Source organism: Ovis canadensis, chromosome 15 (genome assembly GCF_042477335.2).
Source record: "Ovis canadensis isolate MfBH-ARS-UI-01 breed Bighorn chromosome 15, ARS-UI_OviCan_v2, whole genome shotgun sequence".
NCBI classification, from domain to species: domain Eukaryota; kingdom Metazoa; phylum Chordata; class Mammalia; order Artiodactyla; family Bovidae; genus Ovis; species Ovis canadensis.
This window is the reverse complement of record NC_091259.1, coordinates 39,538,834-39,555,416: the sequence shown is the minus strand read 5'-3', so window position 1 is coordinate 39,555,416 and position 16,583 is coordinate 39,538,834. Positions and strand designations below refer to the sequence as shown.

The following is a 16,583-nucleotide window of genomic DNA, read 5'->3' as shown; positions in this document are numbered from 1 at the left end:
TCAAATATCAGTCCACCAGGAGACTTATAAGAAAATTACTAGGGAATGTGTACTACAGTGGATATATGTCAACTTTGGCATCAGAATGCCCTTCTGATTTGAGGGAAATTCAAGATAGATGAGAGGCAGAAACCACATCCCACTACAGAAGCTAAAGAGTAGATATTCTATTTTTCCCCTGGAAGCTAGAACCTGGGAAGGTGACATAAATCTGTCTAACTATAGCTGGAATTTTAAATCCTAAGATGTAATACAAGGACATGAGGACTGACAGAGATTACTCACAGCAGATAAGGAAGAGTCAAACATTCAAAAGCATGGCTGCAAAATGCCTGCAGTGAAGTCTAGCAACGTACTGATGACTGTCCAGTGACCAGTGGAAGAAGGATACTGTTTGTACAGTGAGATCTACAGAAATCTTGGCTGTGCCTGCCTTCCCCTCAACTCTGCCAAGCCTAATTCTCTAATCTTATCAATTCTGAGCCCTACATAGTATTCATTATTCTTTTACTAAATTCCTATTCTACTTAAGTGGGCCAGAGTTGATTTCTGTTCTGCGCCCTATGGGCCTGCTACCAGGCAGTTGATTCCCCAACAATAGTACCTCAGGTAATTAACGGAGATTTGGGATTGGTTTCTGGCCTAGTAGAGGCCAGTGGATATCACAATATTCATGGGAGGAATTTTGCAAGTCCTTGCCATGGACTGGTAAAATAACTAATTATCACTTGAGTTCACATGAAATGCTCTAGGAGACTGACAGAGTGCTGCCAAGAATAAAACACATGATGGGAATGAACAATCCAAGACTATGAGCACCTGCTATTCTAAGGGTAGAAAATAGAGAATATTACATAAAGAGAATGTTAATGTCAAGTTCCTATAAAGGATCTTTGCTCTCTTACAACAGAGCTGAAGTAGCCATAAAAACAAATATACAAGCTTTTATGCTCTAGGTTGCTGAATCATAGGTCATTTTGCATCCATATTGGAACTATCCTATGAAAGTTGAAGCACTAAAGGGAGAGACACAGGGCATATATTAGAATGGAAGTATATATAAGGAAGGACTCTGAGGACTTGGAAATATCCTGAATCCCTAAATCCTCACTGGGTCCAATAAGACTGTTCCTCTGTGGCTTGAAAAGGCAGTAAAATCCCCTTGCCTGAGGGAATTACCTTGCAAGTGTAAACTAATTCCCCATTTGCTTCCTCCCTCCACATACATACTCTACTGCACTACCATCAGTCAAATCACAGCATTGTCTGTGGGATCAATTACAAAAACATCAAAACATTTACAAGTCTTTGGTCATTTAAATGGACAAACATATGGGAAATGAATATAGGGAATATAAGAAATAAGTTGTGTTAACCAAGGGGAAAAAAAACAATTCTAGATCTGGCTGATTTTGCGTAGGTATATTACCAAAGGTTCTGAATTTTAAAAAACCTAGTGGCTAGCTTCAATGGTTTCGAATCATTTAGAGTGGTTCTAAGCTGGCTAACTGGAAATTGGACTCACTGGTGGCGGTCTATGCTAAAACAAGTTGAAATGTCACAAATTCTTTGAGCTAACGTGGAAGGAGGAATTCAGAAACTGCAAGACACAGGGATAAAGGAAATTACTGTCACCCTGCTATCACTTCACCCATTCTCCAGCCACGGACCCTACAAAGACCCAGAGATACTTCCTTCCCCAAGGCCTTGCAAAATACATTAATGAGCAGAGCACACACATCCTTGGAAAACATTTTATAGGCCAGAGATGCTGGTGGGAGACACTGAAATCTGGTTGCCCATTTCAATATTTCAATATCAGGAAGGAAGGAAGAGACCAGGCGGCAGCATCAAGCTACTACTACTAACTGTAATTACTTACTACTAGTGAGTGAGAAAAGAGGCATAATTACAAAAAGAGGCATCAAGGCCAGAGTGGTAACTAAAATAGCTTGACTGCATAAATCTTTGGTAGTAGGTAATTAATTAATCACAGTCTATGTAGGATTGGAATAGGTTATCTCATTACTAGGAGAAAGAAAAGTGTTTTCATTTGTATAAGAAATTTATTAGGGTAGATAAGAAATGTTTAATACATAACTTTGGAGAAAAGGTATATATCTAGATGTTAATCAAAGTAATCTCTGTGTCAGACTATAGTAAATGTTCTTTTTGCTGAATTGCTCCTACATGGGAAGAAGTCCTAAGATTAGGGGAAGCAAGATTATGACTTCTCACTGCAGAAGCCAAAATGGAACAGATAAGCCCACTTATCTCTGGGGAGACAGTGTGGGCACATGCCTTAAACCAGCCAATCAATCGGTCAGATGCGTAGGTTTCAACTTAGGGAATGAAGCAAAGTTCAGTAGCAAATTATTTTCAATGCTAATGGAGAAATCAAAAGTCCATGACACTGCTGCAAGTGTTCAGTGGTAAGGTCCAGCGCACTGTGCCAACAGAAAGCTATAAAGAAGACTGTAAGAGGAAAGCTTGGCTCTCCTTGCTTTCCTTCCTGTCTAAACCGGGTTCTCTAGACCATCTAGCAATTCTTTTAGTTTCTCAATATCCTTCCAATAAAGTCCTCCCCTGGATAAAGATGATTTCTATGACATGCACTCAAGATAGTGATTACCACAGAGGCACAAAGGCACTTTAGGAAAATTACACCATCAGGGACAGAAACAATTTACTGCCATATATACACTACTTCCTGCAGCAGACTGGAAGTTAAGTGACCTGTCATGACAAACTTATGCTTAAAGCCAGAATATTTACTTCTTCTAAAACATTAGATTGAATCAAATTAAACTATAGATATCAGACTATAGTTTTCTTAACCTAAAAATTTTTTTAGTTTAACTTAGTTTAATGGTTTAACTTAATATTTCTGGGTTGTGCTAAAGGCATAGCCGTATTTCTTCCTAACTAGCTGTTCTTAGCTAATTTTAAAAGTTTACCTTCAAAATCCTTACTTAATTGTCTAACATTTTAAACATTTAAGCATTAAAATTCTACTGCTAATAGCACAACTCTCTTACACAGCCCTGGTTGAGCCCTACAGTATGGAAACTCTCTTAAAGTCTGTAAATAACAGAGAACTCTGGGGGAAAAAAATGTTCAGTAGGAATGAATTAGGACTTTCTTGTAGCTCAAATGGTAAAGAATCTGCCTGCAATGCAGGAGACCCGGGTTCGATCTCTGCATCAGGATGATTCTCTGGAGAAGGGAATGGCAACCTATTCCAGATTTCTTGCCTGGAGAATCCCATGGCAGAGAAGCCTGGCGGGCTACAGTCCAGGTGGTCGCAGAGAGTCGGACACGACTGAGTGTTATGTGCCAGATGCCAGGAATGAATTAGAATCCCTGAAATTTGTAACAGAATGTGGTTTGACTCACGTTCAGTCTTAACTTGCATCTTGTTGTCTGAAACTCCTCCTGTTGAATGCTGTACTTACACTCTTTAAGAAAAGAATTACTTTTGGGGTAACTGATTCTAGTTTCCAATACCCATAAACCTGTTTAGGGAGTCTTTTTCCCTTTATGTTTACATATATAATATCTGCTACATTCTCTTTACATTTGTAGAATATTAGTTTCTCACCAAACAATATGTGTTAACCCTTCACATTCAGGCCTCAGCATTTCTCTTCCGACCCAACATCCTCATTTTGTTCATATTTCCTATTTAAGGAGTCTGTTCTCTAGTCCCTTTCTCATAAGCACTAACCCTCATGTACATTTGCCAAGCCTTCCAAACTGCAGAACATAATGGAGCTTAAAAGCAGATGCAATGTGAAAAAAAAAAGACCAGTTTTGGGGGTGGGTGAAAATATGCTCCTGGAGGAAAGGACCAAAAAGGAATCGATGATATGGAAGATGGAGTGGGAACTACTGGAAGCAGCCAAATACTTACCCAAACATTCCTAATACAAGTGCAAGGCTAGAAGAAATACACTACGGAGAATAACATAAAACAGGTTTGCTTTTTGTGTTTCTTCCTTTATTTTTAAAACCTATCACCAAAGTCTTCTAAGAGGGTCCAATAACAAGTTAGTAGATTTTGCTCTAAAGATATAGTTCTTAAGTTGCCTTAATACTTGCTAAAGTGTTGCTAAGCTGATGAGGGGTTTTTACCTGAATGGCACTTCTTCCTGTGGGACATCCACATAGTAACGGATAAAAAATCTCTCGGAGTCTTCTCGCTCACCATCAGTAACAACACTGCCATTAAGTTTGGAGACCGATGGCAATCTATAAATAAAAAGCAAAAGATACAATAAAATGATTGTCTTGAGGCCCAGTCTTATTCTCTTGAAAGGATGCATTTGATGCAGCTCTGCTTGTGTACAACCACTTACACGAACTAATGTGACAGCAAATAAATAGACCAAAAATATCTCTAAAGTTGCATTTTTGGAAGTAACACTGACCTTTTATAACCATACCTCACCTTTCAAAATAAGATTCTATACAGTACTGTCCAAACTTAAATATGATGCAACCCACACATGTAATTTAAATTCTCTAGTATCCACATTTTAAAAAGTAAAAAACAAGATTAATTTTAATACTACATTATATTTAATCTAATATATCTAGGATATATTTCAACCTATAATTGACAACAAGTAACTAAGGTACTTCATGTTCTTTTTGTTCATATAAACTGAAATCTAGTATGAGTTTTTTCATTTACAGTTCATTCCAATTCAGACTAGCCATAATGTCAAGTGTTCCAAAGTCACACATGGCTTGATGGGGCCACATTGAACAGCACAGGCCTACAGAGCCATCAGGACAATCTGGTCACATGATTCAGGGATTCACTGATTATATTTACAAAAGAATTGTGTAAAGAAAACAAAGCACAAGGTATGCAAGACTTACTCTTCTTAGAAGAAAAATATGCTGAAATTTATTTCCTCAGTAGGATATTAACATGTACGTTAACAGCTGGAAAGCAGTAAAGACCTGCTAGGTATTAGCTGGTCAGAAAGATCAAAGCAGTTTACAGAATCACTCTTCTTTAGGGAATCTTCAAGATTACTGTTTCTCTGTTAAACTACTATGTATACACATGAGAGAACAGAGCAAAGCTCCACGGCCCTTTACATCTTAGCCAAACCTTAATGCTGTTAAAGATACATACATACAAAAATAAACCCTCAGGGGACATTTCAGTAGTCTAAGGGAGGCAGAGGCTGAGACATGAAAGGCAGGATAGCTGGAGGAAGAAGGTAACAAGGTGGTGGTCAAGTTTAGGTCAATCTAAATGGAAGAAAAAAACCACAGATACTGCTCTCTTGAGTTTTACACTAATGAAACAGCCCAATTTCCAGGGATTTACACTGTAAATTATTTCTATGTTAACAGAGAAAACAAGGAATTGATTCTCAATTATACTTACTTTTTCCTCATGACCCAAACAAGATTTCAAATATTGTAAATATCAAAAAGTATAAAAATGGAATAGACTTAGTGGTCTTGGCAGATGAATTGTATTTCACATTTTTCATCTCATATTACGTTTCTTTTCATCTAGAATTTGGAGCTGCAGAAGCTCTAAGCACAGTCTGTTCTAGAGATGGATGAACACACAGTGTACTTCCTCCCACCTTCCAATAGTGCATAAGCCCTTAATGAAGCAACAAAGTGCTGAGGAAAGAGAGCAGACTGATCAGGACAACAGACCTGGCTATGACCAACTTCCTTCGCTCCTCAGTGGTGTACGGCTGCAGAAGAGGGATTCCTAACAATCTCACTTCTTCAAGTTTAGGGAATGAGTTTAGTTTGTCAATGTCTTCCCAGGACTGCAAACCTAATTTGAGAAAGATATTGTTTAAGTAAATCCAGAAAAGCATACAAATGAGAAGATAAACATCACTAAACAAATTCTTTCCATTAATAAGTTCTGAAATGCTAAAATGATCACAAAAGCTAGTTCTAGATCCTGAAATTTTTCTTTATCCAAGGAAAGAGTGGAATAAAACACCATAAAACTTCCCTATTGCCACTCCTTTCTCCATGACCCCAGTGTTCAAGGGATCCCCTTTACTCCCCAACACTCACTTATCTACTGACTCTCTACCCAGAAGGCTGGCAAAGGGGGCCATTGGTGGTTTAATACGCAGGATGGATGCCATGATTACAACATTTTAAAAGTGATGTGATCAATTCTTTCATCAAATACAGACTCAGAGAATCTAAGAGTGACACTGCTAGACTAAATTTTTACTTAACCGGTACTAAATGGGCAGGGTCCACAGAACCAGAAACTAAACATTATCTTTCAACTATCTCCATCTTGGGGATAGGGAAAACACATTCAAAATTTAAAACAAACAAATTGAGACACAAAAAACTTGAACCCCTTGGGCAGGAAAATAGGCAACAAATTAAGACTGCTCAGTCTTAAAAGGAAACTCTTCTTATGGCTGTGAACAAATGTAGCATCCAAGTCTGTACTTGGCACTAGCAGGAAAAATACTCCTGGTCAGTTTTACAACACAGTAATTAAACCCACTGCAGAAAACAACGTAGTCCCTTTCTTCCCTTCCTATTTCTATCAGCCTTCAGCAAGGGTAAAGGCAGAGGAGCAATAAACTGGTGCCTAACCAACCCAGGTCACTGCTGTCCTCTTCAGATCAGCAATCTGTCTAGGAGGAAGAATGGAGTTAGCTCAAGTGATGTCAGTTGTGAAATAAACAGTTTCCTTATGCAAATCACTTGTTTTTTAAAAAATTTCAATTGGAGGATAATTGCTTTATAATCACTTGTTTTTAAGACTTAATTCCCACCCTTAAAATCTCCATGGTGAAATAAACTGTGTGGTTTTTCAGTTACAGGTCAGAATTATTTTTCTTTATATAGTTGGTTTCTTAAAAAAAAATAAAAAGGCAGAAAGACAATGCCAAGAGAATGAGAAGAAAATCCACAGACTAGGAGAATATATTTGCTAAAGGCACATGGATTGTTATGCAAAATATACAAAGAACTCCTAAAACTCAACAATAGGAAAAGTAACAATCTGATTAAAAAATGGGCAGAAAACCTGAACAGACATCTCAGCAAAGAAATACAGACAGCAAGGAAGCATATTAGAAGATGTTCCACACCATATGCCATCAGGAAAATGCAAATTAAAACAATGAGAGACCACTATACACCTGTTAGAATGGCCAGAAGCCAAAACACTCACAGAACCAAATGCTGACAAAGGATGTGGAGCAACAGGAACTCTCATTCATTATTGGTGCAATGCAAATGGTACAGCCACTTTAGAAGAGAGTTCCGTAACTTCTCACAAAGCTACACATACTCTTACTATGTGATCTAGCAACGGTGCTTTATTATTCACCCAAATGAACTGAAAACATGTCCACACAAAAACCTACACACGGAGGTTTGCAGCTTTATTAATTAAGCCATAATATGGAAGAAACCAAGATATTCTTCAGCTTGCGAGTAGATAAATAAACTGTGGTACATCCAGATAACGGAATATTATTTACCACTAAAAATGAAATGAGCTATCAAGTCATGAAAAGACATGAGGGAATTTAAACTAAGAGAAAGAAGTGAATTACTCAGTTAGAGAAGCCAATCTGAAAAGGCTACACACTGTACGATTCCAACTATGCGACATTCTGGAAGAGGCAACACTATGCAGACAGCAAAAACATCAGTGGTTGCCAGGGATTAGGGAGGCAGAAGGGATGAACAGGCAGAGAACAGAGGATAGTTAGGGCAGTAAACTAAGATGTACAATATGACAATGGTAGACGTGTGTCACTATACATTTGTCCAAACCCACACAATGAACACCACCAAGAGTGTACACCCTGCACTTTGGATGATGTCAATGTAGGTAAACAATGAATGTATCACTTTGGTGCTTGGATGTTGACAGAAGGGGAGGTTTTGCATGAGTAGGAGCAGGGAGTATATGGGAACTCTATGTACTCTCTGCTCAATTTTGCTGTGAATATTAAGACTTCAAATAATAAAGTTTACTCATTTTAAAATTAGGCTAAAATATTCATTCCTGTTACATGCAGAATCAAATGGCAACAAACTGATAATCAATTATATGTAAATACTAGAAAAGATAAGTGAGAATTTGAAAGGACTGGGATTCCTTAACCTAAATCCAGACAAAACCATCTTATTTGTAACTTTTTGTACTCTTTTACTCTTCCTTTTACTACCCAATTCATCAATTTCACTTCTTTCATAGCATGGCCCCTTTAATATATAAAATATTAATAACTAACATAACACTATGCCAAGTGAATATTTGATAAATATTGATATTTACCAGAGCATTTATAAAAATGAATGTCTTAGATTTAGCTAATCACTAGGCATCTACATGTCACTCTGTAAAATCATCCTGTAAGAAGGCAGAGCTATGATGGAAAGAAATACACTTTCACTGTATTTCATGCATAAGTGCAGAGCAATTTGCATGTAGAATGAGAACAAGCATGGCCCTCACCTGACTTGTGGAGGCTGATGGATCGCAGATTAGGAAACAACCTGGCCAATGAATCATCAGGCTCCTCGATAGCATTCAAATGGTTGTTGGCCAGGACAAGGGTATCCAGTGAGGGAAACATAACTCCTAACTTGCGTATTTCAGTCCAATCTTGGAGGTTATTGTCTGTTATATGTAGTAGCTTAAGAGAATGACAGCAAATAGAAGGACAAGACACTGTTTCATAGTCATTAAGGCACAGGAAGAGTTCTTCCAAACTGCAGAGAAAAAAGGGAATATGTCATTGTTTAAAGCAGCCAAGTTTCTATTTTGCACCTATTTTTAGTCACTCAGTAAATAAGTATCTACTACATATGAGACTCTGCTAGGTATAGTAGAACAAATATAAAGATGTCTTTCTGAAGTTTAAAATAGTTGGGAAGACAAACCTAAAATACATAAAAGAGCAGAGAATGATATAACCAAGTACTAAAGTAACTGTATGCTTAAATAAATAAATGCTAAATGAAGCAGCACTGTAAGTGCAATGCCATTTCATACAGGAATGGAATTGAAATTGTAGTTGGAACAGCCAGGAAAGGATGCATGGCCTTGAAGAAGGGGCAGAGTTGGGTAAATTGAGAGGAGATGAAAGAAAATTTTAGAAACAACATGAGCAGTGTTTAGAAACAGAAATAATAGCTATCATTTACTGAATTCCTACCCTGTGTCAGGCCGTGTGCAGGTGCTTTATATACCATACTTCCACTTCTGAAATTATAATTATGCCCACTTTATAGACAAGAGATTAATAAGCTTATCAAAGGTCATATGATTAGGAAGTGGAACTGTTATTTAAAGCTCATTCCATGCTATGCTAAATGTTGCATGCAGTGAGAAAACCAATTTCATTAGAGGGAGAGGGAGAAATTAAGATGGAATAAGTGAGTTGAGATCAGACTCTGAAAGGCTTTAATAATTTCCATATTTAGACAATCAAGGAGACTACAGCTTCATATGTTTCTTTAAACTATTTCCTTTGAATATTTATGTGCATATACAAAGATAGATATAAACAAAACATAACAAAACACTTCTAAACTGACAAACAGAAGTATAATTTCCTGCTTAAACTATTGAAAAGAATATGAGGTCCATTTTCCCATCATGCCAGCTAGGCACTTACTTAATCATCTGAGTGTTAATACATTTTAGAGATACTATGATTCTTTCCTCCCAAAGAAAAGGGCTAAGGCAAAATTCTGGAATCAGGTAATCAGAAGATTAAAATGGAGAAAGCTGGGTTGATTTTGAAATGATAAGTGCTTCTCAGGGATATCTTCTAGCCAAAGGATGACATATCCTATGTCTTGGTGCACACTCAACACTGTACAAGCATTCCAATGAAAATCCTACTAGATTACCCTCACACCCTCATTTAATTACTTCATTTTTCTAACCTCATTCTCCATTCAATCTGCAGTTCTAGTATTTCTGAGGTGGGAGGCCAGCAGTAATTCTAGGTACTAACACAGACGGCAACATAGTTCCCTCTCCATCATGCCCTTTGGGCTTACTCTGGTAACTCCTGCAGTATCGTGTGGACTGTCTCCCAAGAAGCTTTGCTGTTGTTGAGGACAAGCTTTCGAACCCCAGAGAAGGACCCAGCACATGTTCTTTCTAAAACTGACAAATTCAGAGGGTTGGAACTCAGGTTTAGAAACTCCAACTGGGGAACATTTGACACAATTTTACTGACCTACAGAGAAAAAAAAAAAGAAAAGCACATTAGGCAGTACTCAGAGCTTTTAAACAGCAATCATAGTCAAGAAAACCTAAGTGAGTGGGTCTCCAGGCAAAATGCCACTTATACTGTGAAGTCCTATTTAGAGATAGTATGCACAGAGAAGCATAAATAATTTCAACAAATCATGGCAAATGATTTAATTCCTTTCTCTAGCATCACTGAAAATTAATGGTATAAAAGAAAAATTTTCTATGTTGCCTTTGGCAAAGTTTTTGATTCTGCTCTGTATAATCTTCTCTTTGATATCGCTATATATTTTGGAGAAAAGATCATTTAGATGACATTTTCTAAAGAGCTGAGATTGGGTCATGTACAAGTAATTATCTTTGAATATCCCTTCCTTCCATCCTCAGTACAATATTAAGGCTAATTAAAGGTTTACTGAAGACCACATGGTAACAATTCAGGTATTCAAAATTAATTACATAATCATTTAGAAAACACTTTCAGCTTGGTCCAAAGATGCACCAACTTTAAAATATATTTACTCAAAAATAAAAAGCATCTGTGACTACATTACAAAAGAGAAAACATGATCATCAACAAAAGAGAAAACATGATCAAAACATGATCATGATCATCAAACATGATTTAGCGAGTAACTTGGTACACAAGAAAGAAAAAAAAAGGAAATGAGCTTCATTGATTACTGACCTTAACTATTCACTATGCACTGTACTAGGTTTTTTCCTGAGCAGCTCAGGTGGTAGAGAATCCACTGCAATGCAGGAGACCCTGGGTTTGATTACTGGCTTGTGAAGTTCCCCTGGAGAAGGGCTGTCTACCCACTCCAGTATTCTTGCCTGGAGAATCCCCATGGACAGAGGAGCCTGGCAGGCTGCAGTCCATGGGGTTGCAAAGAGTTGGACACAACTGAGTGACTAAGCACAGCACACTAGGCTTCAGTTTAAAATGCAAGCGACTCATACCAGTTGGCATATATTCTCCTGTTTGCTCTCTTTTGTGATCAAATGGTACCAAGCATTTGGGTGATACATGCCTAAGATCTGGAGTTTAGTGAGTGGCCACAACACAGCTGAAAAGTCCACACGTGGACCCATCCTTTACTGCAGTCTACCACCTGGACACCAATGATACAAAGGCCTTTCACATAGAAGATGATGACTAGCTATGCTTTAAGGACCAAAAAAAAAAAAGATGAAAAGGAACTGGCTCCGACTGTAGCATGAAGGGTAAGTTCTCATTTTAGCACAACCCCAGTTAAATAAACAAAGCATACACCCTTTGCTAACCACCACCCTTCATATTTTGTTTTTATAATAAAGAAGAAAACTTCCCCCAAATGGATACTCTCAAGAGTTTTTGAAGCAATTTCTGAAAGAATTTCCAAGGCTAGCAGATACCTGATGTGATCCTCTTCATAGCTGGCATCTGCACTACTATCTAATGAGAATAAAGATTTAAAATAATGACTCATCATACATCACCCACTGGCTATCTATTTTACACATGGTAACGTATACATTTCAGTGCTATTCTCTCAAATCATCCCACTCTTTCCTTCTCCCACTGTGTCCAAAAGTCTGTTCTTTATGTCTGTGTCTCCTTTGCTCTGTGAAAACCAGGAGGGATGGGGTGGACGTGGGAGGAGGGTTCAGAAGGGAGGGGACACATGTATGCCCATGGCCATTTCATGTTGTTATATGGCAAAGGCCATTACAGTACTGTAATTATCCTCCAAATAATTAATTAATTAAAAAAATAATGACTCAGCCCTAGAATATGCTAAAAAACGTAACACTGGACTACAACTGAATAATCCAAATATTATTTGGAAAATAATACATGTTAGAAATAAATATCTTTTTTTAAAAGATTAAAATTTAAAAGGATTTTGGGTCACCTTAGATCAACAATATTCTGGAAAATATTATAGTCATTACGCAGGTAGGTTTATTCACGGCAGAAAAATGTCTTAATAGTAAAGGCTGATATTCAGTGAGTATCTCAGGCTTCTCTTTTTTAAATTCTAAAACTAGAAAACAGGACCCATCGATCTGAAATGAGTTCAGGATACTCATATGCAGAACATGGAGATGAACTCAGACCACCTCTTCGGTCTCCACTTAACAGGGGACCCTCTACTTTTGAAAAGGAAGAAACTAAGGTTTTAAGAAAAATGGGAAAGGGTTGTAAGATAACAATCTGTAATTTATACCTAAGCTATTCTCTACTTCACCGAGTGGGGGCTTCCTCCCTCCTCTAAGCTGCTTAGTTCAATTTCCTTTATAAAATGGTTTTGATAAGGAGAGGAGGATAAAAGAGATACTTTGGGAAAGGTCAGACAAAAATCTACTTAGCCAAATATACAAATCAAAAGCTAAAAAATGCATCTCCTTTTTTATACATACAGATGCCCAGTTTTAGAAGGGTTGGAGACAAATCTTTGCCTCTCCCCCAAGTATTACACTTCTCACTCCTATTTATATTAGCCTCTGAATAGATAGCAGCCAGTTGTTTAAAGTATAAAAGAAGCTACTTATAACATTAATGACCATTCAAAAACATTGAAAGGACAAACTAGATTATTCTGTTCCATACTGCTATATCAAATACTGGCTGAAATAAACTTAGTTAATGGGCCAGGGACAAATGATCTTTTTGGTAATCAAATACATGTGTTTCAATGGGTTGGAATGTAATCTTAAAACTGTGACCTATGAGGCCTTCTGTAGCTTGGCAGAGAGTTTAATCAATTCTAAAAAAAATCAATATTCTTCCACTGTCAGTATTTCTCCCATATCTCTGTGTTCTGATATATATTCTAAAAGACTGGGATGAACTACAGTTAAGGGGAAGGACAAAATATAAAGGAAAGATGAAAACAAAAATAAATTGGAAAATGGAAATTTGGAGCATAGGAGCAAACATTCATTGGAAAACTGCCTGAAATCAGACTACAGGGCACTTATAGGGATACACAAACTGAGCACCAATACAGGGCAAATAAACTTGTGGCTGCGAGTGTCGTCGCAGCTGTGAGCTCAGTGCTGTCCAACGCTTTGAGGCTCCATGGACTGTAGCCCACCAGGCTCCTCCCTCCATGGAGTTTTCCGGCAAGAATACTGGAGTGAGGTGCGCTTTGCTGCTCCAAGGATCTTCCCAACTCAGGGATCGAACCCATGTCTCCTGCATCTCCTGCATTCGCAGGTGGATTCTTTATCACTAGCACTGCCTGGAAAGCCCAAACACGTGACCCTCTGGCTCTATCTGTCAATGCGGGTTAGAAAAATGTTCAGTGTAGATCTTTGTCTAAGCAGAGAAAAGGCTGAATTACCTAGTATATAAATTTTGTGTTCTGATCCATGTTGACACAAATCATCCTTCTGAAGTAGCAGTTATATCTCTATTAAACTGTTCCCATCAGTTAGCAAAAGCTTATGTATGTGGTCAAAGCACAAAGTACAACACCTCTGTGAAATTTTTACTGCCAAAGAAATAAATTTAGGGGAATCAGCTTGTGAACACAGGAGCTTAAATGATTCAGGGTAAGAGTTGGTCTGACTTGTCATCCACGCAGGTCAAAAGTCTCACCAGAGATTCAGCAGGAGGACTGCTGTGGGAATCCTGGAGAAGGAGGATTAACAAGGTAGTTCTTTTTGCATCTGTACAATGTGGACAGAGCATGCATGTCAATTAAGCATCTCAAAGGACCCAGAAGGCACACATTGTAACTTGTTGAACAGTGAACTGTAAGAGTTGTTTGTATAAGTGAACCAATCAATAAATACATGGATAAGTAGAGATTGTTTCTTGGAAACAGCCAGGTAAACCTGTATATATTAACACATGATTTAGAAATCAAGTGGCATACATCTCAAAGAATTCTGGCAAACATCTTAATAAAAGTAGGAAATATAATGGGGAGCATGGATAACAGATTAAATAAGACTATGAAATAGATAAATGTAAGAAAAGCTAAAGAAAAGTAAGTTATAGATAGATTTTTCTTTAACCAGAAAGCAGTCTTAGAATTTGTATCACATTTAATATCTACCAGGTGTCTTGATAATTAATTTTATCAGTAGCCTTGTCTTACAGATGATAAAGGAATAAGTGAATTTCTTAAGATTACAGGAAAAGTCAGAGCAACTGGGCCCGATCAAACTTCAAGATACAATCATTTATTCTTTAATGAACTCCGCAAACATATGAATGCCTAGAATGCTGCTGTTTGCTGTTTAGTCACTAAGTCACGTTCTATACTTTGTGACCCCATGAACTGTAGCCTGCCAGGCTCGTCTGTCCATGGGATTTACCAGGCAAGAATACTGGAGTGTGCTGCTATTTTCTTTTCCAGCCTAGAATGCTACTGCTGATGATAAAAAAGAAAGCCCTGAAAAAGCTCATGGTCCAGCAGAAAACTGCCAAGTAAGCCAGTGACTGCACCACACTGTGATGGATTCTGTCACAGCAGCGCAATATAGGGGTTAGGGTGATCTAACTTTGCCTGAGTGAGAGTCAGGGAAAGTTTCAGAGAGGAACAACAACTTGGGCCAAATCTGGAAAGATGCACAGAAAGCAGCTGGGTAAACAGAGGAGAAACAGAATAGTAGATTCAGAATGAATAAAAGCAGGGAAATTTTCCTTGTCAAGATTTATCATCAACTGCAGAAAAGCACATGGCTAAAGGTGGAGAAAAGACTCTGAAAATGGCAAAGGGTGACATGATGGAGGGTCACACTGAGAGAGTTCAAACCACTGTTTGTAGGCAGTGAAAATCAGCGAAGGGACTTGAAGCAAGAGTTTCACAATCACGTTTCATTATTTAAAGGCGTCTGGTAGCACTGCAGAAGGTAGCTTACAGGAAGCAGAGTAAAACCTGAGGCAGAAAACCCATTAAGACATTTTTCCAGTAGTCCAAACGAGAAATAAGAACCTAAATTAAGGTAAAAAATCAAGCAGGAAGACCTCTTTTTCTCTAAAGATACCTTCTATCAGGTCATGTTATAATCAGGTAGTAATGTTATATATAATAACAGGAGAGAATGTCATAATACTTTTATTTGTGCAACTCAGAGTTACTCTGAGGTCAAAGGCATCAGTTATGTCAAATCACCAATAAGACTTAATAAAATAAGGAAAAGTTCTAAAATATTTGGAATAAATTTCAGTATCAAGAAAAAATATTTTTATAACCTTATTTTTGAGCTCCAGCAATTTTTATGTCAGAGTATGGTAATAAATATTGAAATAATAGCAGAGAATGAACACGGGACACGTAAACTAGTGAAACAGTAGAGAATTTAATGCACTGTTAGCAGTCTAAACCTCTGTGGTCTTATTAACCTCTTGATGCCTAGAAGAAAGTTTCTCAGTGTTTTTCACATTAATGAAAAATAAATAAGCAATAACAAAGTTAACTGAAAAATCACTCTAGAAACAGTTGAAGCAATCAGGTATTTCTCTTGAGACATACAGACAAGAATCCCAAGTGAGAACAAGAATTCAGCAGCATACATAGCAACACAGATAATAATACAGTGAATCACTGCTGCCCTTCACCAAAACTCAGCAATATAAAAGCTTTACCTCATGCCAGTCTTCAAGTTTGTTGTCAGAAAGATCTAGTTCTGACACGTGAGCACAGAAGGCAGCAATTTCTTTTTCATCTCCTGCACAGGTTATTCCACAGCTGTTCAACACCAGTACACTTGGGAGGTTGAGGCGATCTGAATCACAAGGGAAATGAAACATGTTCTACATCAGCCTAATTCTTGTCTACATACACTGAACTGCCAGGAATCAAAACCAAATTATGTGAAATTACACAAGGCCCTGAAAATACAGGATGTGATGGAATCCAAAGGTATTGAATTTCAAGGGGGAGATAGCCAAATATGACCCAGGAGGAGATTAGAAGTACTAGACTGAAAAGTCCTGGAGGTTTTACCTCCTGGCAGGATTGTTTAGCTCAACTACCAACAACAGAACCATTTTCCATACTGTCACTTTATCATCTGACATTAGATCCCTGTGATTCACATCAGGGCTACCACTGTCTTCTTATTGGCCTCAATTCTTTCTCTTTAAAATTTAGTTCAAAAGTGTCATTCTGGTTAGCTCTTTTCTCAGACAGACTGATTTGTATTCTCACCTCTTGTTGCCTTTGAAAATTATCTCAGACCATTACATAGTATATTGGCTAAATCAATTCTGTTCTTCAAGTTCATATCAACTCAAGGAATCTTCCTCACTTACATGAATCTGTTTAAAAATCTACATCTTTCTCCCATACTTGTCCATCAGTCAACCCCCTTTCATATCCACGTAGGATTT

General features: G+C 37.7%; 1 protein-coding gene across 7 annotated transcripts in view; it reads right to left on the bottom strand.

Moving 5' to 3' along the window:
* TBCEL (tubulin folding cofactor E like) overlaps nucleotides 1–16,583 on the bottom strand; it is a 71,819-nt gene that overhangs the window by 31,406 nt on the left and 23,830 nt on the right. For all 7 annotated transcript variants that reach the window (XM_069555415.1, XM_069555414.1, XM_069555417.1 and 4 more), the window contains 5 exons: nucleotides 15,837–15,976; nucleotides 10,054–10,235; nucleotides 8,498–8,754; nucleotides 5,692–5,818; nucleotides 4,135–4,251 (listed from right to left, as the gene is read on the bottom strand). In XM_069555415.1, coding sequence (XP_069411516.1) covers nucleotides 4,135–4,251; nucleotides 5,692–5,818; nucleotides 8,498–8,754; nucleotides 10,054–10,235; nucleotides 15,837–15,976 — 823 coding nt within the window. The remainder of the gene's footprint in view (nucleotides 1–4,134; nucleotides 4,252–5,691; nucleotides 5,819–8,497; nucleotides 8,755–10,053; nucleotides 10,236–15,836; nucleotides 15,977–16,583) is intronic.